This window comes from Aulonocara sp. 'chitande type north' Nkhata Bay, linkage group LG15, assembly GCF_057382095.1.
Source record: "Aulonocara sp. 'chitande type north' Nkhata Bay isolate Kocher_YH1m ecotype deep benthic linkage group LG15, A_spYH_male_GT1.1, whole genome shotgun sequence".
Lineage (NCBI taxonomy): Eukaryota > Metazoa > Chordata > Actinopteri > Cichliformes > Cichlidae > Aulonocara > Aulonocara sp. 'chitande type north' Nkhata Bay.
Window position 1 is genome coordinate 22,655,470 of NC_141358.1, and position 10,589 is coordinate 22,666,058.

General features: G+C 40.1%; 1 protein-coding gene across 1 annotated transcript; it reads left to right on the forward strand.

Annotated features, from left to right (window-relative positions):
- The first annotated feature begins 4,338 nt into the window (after positions 1-4,338).
- Positions 4,339-10,366, forward strand: LOC147313060 (proline-rich nuclear receptor coactivator 1-like). The gene is made up of 2 exons (XM_086265016.1): positions 4,339-5,000; positions 7,526-10,366. Exons 1-2 carry the CDS (start codon positions 4,665-4,667, stop codon positions 7,994-7,996), a joined length of 807 nt encoding a protein of 268 aa, XP_086121142.1. The 5' UTR covers positions 4,339-4,664; the 3' UTR covers positions 7,997-10,366.
- Positions 10,367-10,589: the final 223 nt, after the last annotated feature.

A 10,589-nucleotide genomic window follows, 5' to 3' on the forward strand; every position in this document is an offset into this window, starting at 1 on the left:
TTGCAGGCCATGGTCGAATGAAGTTCAGCTGCCACTGACACAGGAGGGTTTGTTAGCCTGTCAACTGTAGCAAATAGGACCCGAGCATTATGACTGTTTTTGGTGATGATGTCAGCGAAGTAGGACCTCCTTGCACTCCTCAGTTGTAAATTATAATTGCGAAGTATCTCTTTATGATGTCATAGTGAACCTGGAGGTTTGTTTTTCTCCATCTGCGCTCAGCTTTCCTACACTCTCTTTTTTCTTTTTTCACCAGTGTGGAGTTTCTCCATGGAGACTTCTTCCTTCCAGAGAAAACCTTCACCTCAATGGGAGCAATAGTGTCCATAACATTTAACATTTTAGCATTGAAGCTATTGACGAGCTCATTGACTGAACCCCTGGACAGGTCAGGTGTTAATGGGAAGACCTGGTTAAAGATCTCACTACTGTCTTCAGTTATACACCGTTTTGTGATCACTGCTGTTGATATATTTGTGTGGGCTGAGATTTTACTTTCAAAGAAAACACAATAATGATCAGACAGGCCCACATCAGACACAGTAACCTTTGAAATGCTCAGGCCCTTGGAGATCAGTAGTTCAAGAGTGTGTCCTCTATTATGTGTGGCCTGTGTTACATGCTGAGTCAGCCAAAAGTGTTACTCTGGTCTTTAGTCCCTTTGTCCTGAGGGTTGTCCACATGGATGTTAAAATCCCCGACAATAATTACACAGTCGAAATCAACACAGATCACAGACAGCAGTTCACTGAGATCATTAAAAAAGTCTGTGCAGTATTTGGGAGGCCTGTAAACATTAAGAAACACAGCTTTGGATGGGGCCTTCAGCTGTGAAGCCACATATTCAAAAGACTGAAAACTTCCAGGAGATAGCTGCTTACATTGAAATGATTCATTAAATAAGACAGCAACCCCTCCTCCTCTCCTGCTCACCCTGGCCTCACTGATAAAACTGTAGTTAGGAGGGGTCGTCTCGATGAGAACAGCTCCACTGTTACTTTGGTCCAACCAAGTTTCAGTTAAAAACATAAAATCAAGGCTGTGCTCAGTGATTAAATCATTAATTAAAAATGTTTTCCCAGCTAAAGATCTAACGTTTAATAAAGCCAACTTAAGTGTTTTAGAGGTATTACTTGTCCCCTCGTGTTTGGGAGCAGTCTGTGGCACACAAGGTATGTTTACTATATTTAAAGATCTTTTAGAGTGCAGATCTCTGTGTTTTGACCAGGCCACATGTCTCCTTCTGTCACCTAAAAGTACAGAACTTTTAAAACCTTCTAGTAAACAGGGTCCCAGCTTCTCCTGGGAAAAGTCACCACTGCCATAATCCTCGCAGCCCAGACCCTCCACACATCACACATCAGACTGTGGAGACAGAGCATGAAGGTGGTAAGGAGGAATTAAGGGGGCGGGGCTGGGCAATGTAACTTTGATTGCACTGTTGAGGGCGGGGCTTGGTGACAAACCTTTGGCCGCTCTGGTGGGGGGTTTATGGGGGACAAAAAGGGATTGGGCCGGGGGGTAGATCTAAGCCCAGCATTGACCCGCTCCATCATCTCTTCAGTGAATTTCAGGTGTGGGGAGGAGGGAGACAAGGAGGGGGAGGAGGGTGATGGCCTGTCAGGGGTTTGGGGGAAGGTCGTGGTCCCTGGTCCTGGTCGTTGGTGTTGTTGAGAGTTGGAAGCAAATAGGGACCCCTCTTCTTGCCTCTGATGTCTCTCCTTTCTGAAGCTCTTCCCGGGTGGGGGCAGATGAAGATCCTCGTCAAGGTTTCTGCTGGGCTTTGTCTGTTCTTGCATAGTGACAATGAACTCAGGTTTGCTATCACACAAGTGTCAAATCCTTGCAGTGCAATTACTGTAACTGACATTTTTTTTGTCTTAGCTGATTATTTGAGAACTAAAATGTTAGCTTTTAAAATTAAAAAGACCAATCATAACCTGCTTACAAGCAAAGAACACATTCAAATCAAATCAAATCAAATCACTTTTATTGTCACATCACATGTGCAGGCACACTGGCACAGCACATGCGAGTGAAATTCTTGTGTGCGAGCCCCACAAGCAACAGAGATGTGCAAACACAACAACACAAACGAGCAAAATACAAGAATGGCCAACCTGAAACTAATAAATATATGTACAATATATAATAGTGTATGCATTTCTGGATGTGTATACTGAATATTTTCCTACGTGTGTGTGTGTGTGTGTGTGTGTGTGTGTGTGTGTGTGTGTGTGTGTGTGTGTGTATACACATTTTTACAAATTAAATAGTAAAAAAAATAAAAATAAAATAATAATAATAATAATAAAATATATAAAATATACAGAGTTGAATATGTGCAAAACAAGTGGCATTTATATACAGTATGGAGTGCATAATGTTAAAGTTCCAGTAGTGAAGCTGAGGTGTCTATGACGTGTTCAGCAGTCTGATGGCCTGATGGAAAAAGCTGTCTCTCAGTCTGCTGGTTCGGGACCGGATGCTGCAGAACCTCCTTCCTGATGGAAGCAGTCTGAACAGTTTATGGCTGGGGTGACTGGAGTCCTTGATGATCCTCCCCGCTTTCCTCAGGCAGCGCTTCCTGTAGATGTCTTGGAGGGAGGGAAGCTCACCTCCAATTATCCGTTCAGAGCACCGCACTACTCGCTGGAGAGCTTTGCAGTTGTAGGCGGTGCTGTTGCCATACCAGGTGGTGATGCATCCAGTGAGGATGCTCTCAATGGCACAGTGATAGAAGGTCCTGAGGATGCGGGGGCTCATGCCGAATCTTTTCAGTCTCCTGAGAAAGAAGAGGCGCTGCTGCGCCTTCTTCACTGTTTTGTTTGTGTGTACTGACCACGTAAGATCCTCAGCCAGATGTACTCCAAGGAACCGGAAGCTGCTCACTCTCTCCACAGCAGCGCCGTTGATGGCGCTGGAAAAATGCTGGAAAAATATTAGCAGTACCATGAATTGAAATGCATGTATTCTGTGGTTATTGTGTAGTCATTTTTCTCTCTTGCGTTAGACTTCTTGTTGAGGTCGTGGGTATATTGAGTATATAGGAGGAGATGTACTTAAATTATTTATTTTGTTGTTTATTTAATACATAAGCAGACTTAAGTCAATAATGTTAAACTGTGTCCATTTAGATAATCCTAGATGCACGCTACATGGCGTTCCACAAGGATGTCAAACATTTGTTTTTAGGTGTTATTAGCTGCACCAGGAATCCCCATAAACCGTACATATGTACATCTGTCTAAATATAATCTTACAAGTAAAAGAAGTAACTTTAAAAATATACAATCAAATATAACAAGGGTAGTCTAACAGGACATAAAAATAGAGCACTCAAAATTCCTCACGAAATCTCACAGGGGTTGTTTTGCTCACTCTTGAAAGCTGCTCCGGCTAAGGAAAGTGGGCGCTCATGCAGTGCAGTTCATTTCTTTACCACAAGGCGTCACTGACGGACCGTTAAAGGTATACCTTTAATTCATTCGGTTTGTTTTTTTTCATTGTGAAATATTTAAAAGCTTATCTATTATTGACAGGGGTTATATAAATTAATAAATTAATATGTGTCTTCATCCATAGTATTTCAAACACAGTGATACAGAGAAGACTTTAATGAGATCGGAGACCTCTTATTAATCAGAGAAATTAATGTTTGATGTCTAAATTTCAGGAAGAAGGAAACTTCAAGTCAGACATCCCCCAAGAACATCAGAGCAGGGTGCAGGTTTCTACAGGTCCGTTTGTAGTCTGTCACATGACAACAACAAACAGCCTACTAACTGCACTGGCAACATAAGCCCTGCCCACTGCAGCTGAAATTATTTATTTTGCTTTTCTTATATTACATTAATGCTCCGCCTTTGAAAGACATAACCAAATAAAAAAACAGAGGAACTCAGAATAAAACGTCACTGGCAGGATGCGGTCTGACACGCCCCTTACTGGAAACACGGACCCCGGAAGTAGCAAAACATCCAGTTCAACAGACAAATACCGGAAGTTAAGGAGATTTTCTGCAAAATATACCAATATCTGCACTCCATGTCACCTTATGTTATGATTTCTACCGTTCTGACTTTTCCTCCAAGTGTTATTAAATGCTGATACTTAATTATTACATTAATATTGTATTTTATATGGGTTACCAATGTTATTAGATTTTTTGGTTAAAATATTAATTTCATCATTTCATTATTAATAAATTAGGGTGGGGTGTATACGTTAAGGGTCAAAAATCAAACCTTTCTCGCAGAAATTCTCGTTTGAGTCTGAATGCCCTTTTGTACTTTGACGGATGCACAGTTAGTCGTTTTGCTTTGAAAGGTTCTACCGGAAGTGACGTATTTTATTATGGGTAACTTAAGCTCTCTGCCACTTCTGCTTTGACAGGCTCATTTTGCACGACGTGTCATCCATTGTTTAGCGGCAGCAATAACTGAAAAAAACCTTTTAAGTTTCCACACTGGAGCTTCCGTTGATATACTTTAACGTTAAATTCGTTAAGTATTTGTTTTCTGTGTGAGGGCAGCTCGAAAAAAGGAAAGCGAATTATCCACTTAGCTAATTGGTAGCTAACTGTTAGCCTGTGACGTTGTTAGCTAAAACAACAGCCGCGGAGGAATTAGACAGCCTGTTTATGTTTTCGCCACTTCAGAGACATGTTGGACGGATCTACCGCTTATGGCGATGAAGCCAACATCGGCAACGTCGAAAATAACAACCCGATATCGCTGATTTCCAGCAGCGATGTGACGAACAAAACGAAGCAGGTTCTGCTGAAGAAAGGCGGAAGGAAGCTGCGGAACGCAGCGCCGCTGCACCACCACAAACCCCCGAGAAACTGCCCCAACAGCCGCCTGTCGGACCACCACCACCACAGCAACAACAACACCCTGACGGCCTCGACTGGTCACAGACCCGCATCTCAGGTCGGAACCGAGCCCGGTGAGACCGTGCTCACCCTCCATCCCCTCAAACATGGAGCCAGGAAAGAGGTACAGATTACAGCTGCACTGCAGCTCTGCACGGGCTTGGTGCTGAACTGACAAGTAAACCTGTAGCAAGTTGAACAAAGGCTATTAAAACCATAATGGGGAAAATAAACTATGATCCACAAAGTGTATGATCATATCGGTTGCCTTCAGAAAGTACAAAACGTCTAATAAGCTTTAATATATTTTATTTTAAGGTTTGTTTCTCTGGCATACTGTTAAATTTGGTAAAATTGGTTGTTCATTATATTTTATAATCCAAACATTTAATGAAAATTCAGTGTCTACAGCCATGTGTATATTAAAGTATTTGTGTAGAAGTACATGCAGACTCATGTAAAAGTACACGTAAAGATACCCATACAAAACTAATTGGGCTGAAACCCAGTTGTTGTGCCTGAGGCGTTTTTAACTGACGCAGTTACCACTCTTTCTCCTGAAGGTGACGTGAGTCGAGTCTTTGTTCCTCTTTCACCCGCTGATTAGCGAGGAAAAAATGTTCCCAATTACGCATGGATGGCAGGCTTGTCTGTCAGATAAATGCAGATGGGAGAGTCCACAAAAAAGACAATGAAAACATGTTTTTGGTATAGGAAGTGTATTGCTTTAACAGACGGACTTTTTGGCGTTAATATAAATGTGCAATGTTGTTCCTGCTTATTAAAAATGTTTGGTTCCTGCCTAAGCTTTGTTTGGGCATCCACCAAAGGAAAATCACCTGGACTGTATTAGCAACAGTTTTAATCATATTTTCCTTCAAACTTTCGTTTTACTCAAGCTAAATTGTTTCTGTTACTTATAGTAACACAAACTATCAAAGCGGATCAGTTGTGGTTAAATGGCTTGTTTTGAGTCAGGAGAAAACCTGCATGTTTAAGAATATCAGAAAACAGGGTGTTGCTGTGTGTAGCAATTTGACGGGGTGGGTGAAAACAAGTATGAAACTGTTCAGTCTATCGCAATACTACGCCCCCAAGCTTATCAGGTTATTACAAAATAATGACATCATCTAACTGGCAGTGGGTCTTCAACACACCCGAGTCTTTTGTATTTCTTTTCCTTTTTCTCTTTGGGTATAAACTCTGTTTCTACACTGTGGTTATACTCTGATAGTGAAATGTAAACACCCCCCCCCCCCCCCCCCCCCCCCAAAAAAAATAAAATAAAAAAATAAATAAATCAGGAGTCTGTAACAGTCAACAACTGGATTTTTATGCAAAACATTGGTGTCAATAAATTCGTTCCTTTAGACATTACCATGCCTACATAAACAGATGGGAATTTGGATATGCAAGCACAGAAGATAATAACAAATGAGGAAGGTTTGAAGCGTCGACGAGTAAGTCAGTTTCTCCAAAAGTGAAACCTAAACTACAGGCTGTGTGTTTGTCTCAGCAGCTGTGAGAGAAAAACTGTTCAAGCAGAAAAGTTATAATTGTACACACAGATGAGTCCAAATGACTCATAATGTTGATGTGTAAATACCGGTGGTAGAAATAAGCAACTTTTTGACATCAGCTTTACCACATAAACCTAAAAGATGATAATGTGCGACTTTTTTATATACATAACAGTGGAACCCCGGCTTAGGAAGACCCCATTTAACAAAAAATTCAAGTTACGAAGGCACTTAACAACAATATTTCTGCCCGTGGTACAGCAAAATGCCCGCGTAACGAAATAGATAAAATAGAAAATTTTAAAAAATTAAATTAAATTCCATAATGTTATGTACATGTACACGTGTGTATGCATGCATACGTATGCTTTCTTCAACCTCCGCCACCTCCTCCTCCACCAAGAACTTCGTCTTCAGCCAGCATCGCCTCACTCAAAAGGCGATGGAAAAAGGTGCTTTGACTTAGGAAAATTTTGACTTACGAAAGACCCTCTGGAACGAATTAATTTCATAAGTCGGGGTTCCACTGTATTTTGTTTTCAAAGCCAAATGTTTCCAGATTTTATGATTGTAGCATTCAGTAATTGATTAAATGCTATTTAAATTAAGTGATAATTTTGGCTCCTAAGGCTGATTGGAGGGGGGTGCGGGGACAAAAGTGATTAAATGGTTAGCCATGTTGCACTTATTTCCTATTCATCACGTCTCCAAATTCTTGTTTTTGTTTAGCTTGAGCCAAGATGCCGAAAGAACCTTTAAAACCCAAGATTTTATCTAAACGCAACTATGCTGATATTTTGAGCTTCCAACTATGCATTTAACCCACATTTTACAAGCAACCTCACTCTGGAAATGTTTTTGTAAGGTCAAAAACATCCCCTACTGTGGTCCCTACACTATGATTAATAAGACAGCCACTGTGACATCACGATGACATCAGTTAACCACAGTGTTAACATTTTGGTCACTGAGATGTGCGTGTGTGTTTTGGAGTAATAAATGACCATATCTAGACAAGAGGGTGAAGTGTCAGTTACTAGCCAAGTCTGCAAAGAAGCAGACGTCTGCCATTTAGTTTAAATTTCAATGAATATTAATCCAGTTTTATTTCAAACTTTGTGTTTTGCAGCTGCTGAAATTTAAAGGTGGCAGATTGGAGCGAGGGGCTGCACAACCAGGGGGTCAAGCTAACCGCAGCCTGCCTAAGCATGATCAGACCAACCATAATGTGAACACCAGGAGCCACAAGCCCAAGCAGAGCCAAACACCTGGTGTGGCTCACCCCACAAAGAAGAAAGATAACAGCACACCTAATAAACCCACCTCCGTCCATCAGGCTCAAGAGCAGAAAAAGCCCCTCCACCCCTCCAACAACGTAAAGATTGTGAATGCACTGCCTGCTGAAGCTGCACCTGAATACCTCAAAGATGGTGAGAAGGTCTATGCTGGAGCTAAGTTCAGTGAGCCACCCTCACCCAGTGTCTTACCGAAACCGCCCAGCCACTGGGTCGAAGAAGATGAGCCTATTAAGAGCAACCAAAGCCGGGAGCAAATGACTGTTCATTTGAAGTCACTGCTGAAGGTTCAGGATGCATCATGACCACAATTTGGAGTTTCAAATCAGAGCTGACCTATAGTGTCTGCTCTGCGATTAACCTTTAATACCCACAATTGGAAAATTAAAATGGAAAGTTAAATGTAGTTTGGCCCTTTTAACACACTGCAATACAATGTAGGGAGTTTTATTCACTGTAGTACAATTTCCCATTAGCCAACATGCTGCCTGCATTTGTGAACATTTTGTGCACGTTGTGTTGTTGCTGGAAATCTGACTGACATGCTGTGTATGTCAGATGTTTATCAGATACTTCCTGACTTCTGGTAAGCTGATAAATGACTGAAAGGTTTTTTGTCACTCAGTTAGTGAGATTGTGCAAAAGTGATCTGAAGTCGCCTCCAGCAGCAAAACAATCAGTGTCTGATGTTTACGTCATGCAAAGTGATGACGGCACTTTCTTTGTGAACACTTTGGAAATGGCAGCCATGTGTTTGACTTTTTAAAGCACTTGTGTAAATGTACATAATCTATTGTAAACACACATTTGTGTATATTTTCTTGTTATTTTAACTGAGATTCTAGTTTTGTTACTGAGGTTTTTCCAGAAAAGAGAAAAAAATAGTCCCCCTGCGAACTGAGGCACTTTGTTACAGCTTCATCAGCATGAGGCACAGTGGATGTAAGAGACTGTTTTCAGTGTAAATCAGTTAGAGCAATCAGGAAGGGCAGGACACCTTGTTTTGATGTTCCAAAGCTTGACCAGCCACTTTGATGAATTCACCAGCCAGCTTAGAGCACAGGAGAGGACTTCCACGTTCTGGCAGTGTACCTTTCAAAAGGCTTGGAAAGTGGACTAATCAAAAATGGGGGGGGAAAAAAAGAAAAGGCATGACCTTAAGTTACAGCTGCTAGCTGAAGTTCTTTCCCTTCCCTCAACACGGGTCCAGCTGGTGGAGAGTCGAGAGTCAAATCAGGGACTGTGATGCTGACGGGGCTGTTGAAGCCTCAGTGAAAGCAAGATAATGACGACGATGTGAAAAGTCGCACAAACCAGCTGCTGCAGAAAGCCAGTATCCTGCATCCACACCAAGTGCTTTTTCTTTTCTTTTTTTAAATTTATTGCACTGATATAAAAAGTGTGTACACTTTAAGTTTGCTTTTTCTTTGTGTCCACCGAGCACTTAGCCTTTTTTCTTTTTTGTTCTTCTTAATTTTTTTTTTGTCCCCACACCAGAAAACTGTTTACAAAACAGTATCTGAAGTACATCTACACATTAATGTTTCAGGGACTTCATGGCAGTAAAATTAAAATAACAATTTTCAGTTTTGTTGTTTTGTTTTTTTGACAATCAGTGATGTAAAATTTTGTTATAATGAATCAGTAACTCAGCTGTCCTCATTTTTATATGAAATGCCAGGATTAGAGTGAGTTGATTAAATAATTTGTTTTGAAGTCACTATATTGAAGAAAAAAAAAATCCCCAAGCATTTGTTGTTTCTACCTCCTGAAATCTTCTAAAGACATTTTATTGTTTCGCTTTTGAATTTGGAAAATTGTAAATTGGCTGTTGAGCTACTATCAGACATTTTATCCATGGATGAATTGGTCATTCCTGCTGCCTCAGACACTGGGAATGATTGATTTGTGCTATTATGTGGTAATAGAGGCAGGTAAACATGCAGTAAGTGAGGATGTCTAAATGAGGAGAGAACGGAGTCACAGCAATGTTTGTGTGCTATGTGTTATTTGCTGAATAGAAAAAAAGAACAAAGTATGTTGAAAAGAGATTAATTTTTAAAGTTTAGCTTTTTCAGTGAAAGCAAGGACATAAAGGAGAAATCGCTATTGTACACACACATCACAATGTTTGCACACTTTAACTTTTTACAGATGTTTAAGGCTCACTTGGACAAAGTCAAGTTTTTTTTTCTTTCTTTTTGTATGACTTCTTTTTTTCCTAAAGGGGACTTGATTTTCACTCACATGCTCATGCCATGTACCTCTTACCTGTATTTGTGTTTCTTACACACATGATTGTTTACCAGGAGTGAAGTATGTGTTAAAGTTAATACAGGTCATCTTATGATTATGTACCATAAGTTTTTTTTTTCTCTCACTTTTTTAACTTAATTAATTTTCATGGATGCAGGCAGTTGCTGGATCTTTTTCTTTGACCTCTGTGACGTCGCTTGAATGGAAAATTGTATTAATGTAGCAAGAAAAACTGCCCATTTCATTGCAGTGTTTTAAAATCATTTCATTCCATTTATAAGAATAAGCATAAAAATTTGTCCATGCCACAATTTGAGAATAAAAGGTGTTTATTTTATAAAGTCTTTCATATCAAAAATTTAAAATGCAATTAAAAAATTGGTAACCCCTACTATATTGTTTGAGTATTCATTACAGGTGGAGTTATTTTTGTGAAAATGGGACATAAGGGAAATTGCAAGACTATTGTGGCAACTTTTACCAGAATAAGGAACTATCACATCATCATGGCATCATTACTCATTTAACTATAAATATTTTATCATATTCACACACACACATTAGTTTTAGTCACTGTGTGTGGTTTTTGGAGTAATAAACAACCATATTTTGAGACGAGGTTGAAGTGTGAACTTACCAGCC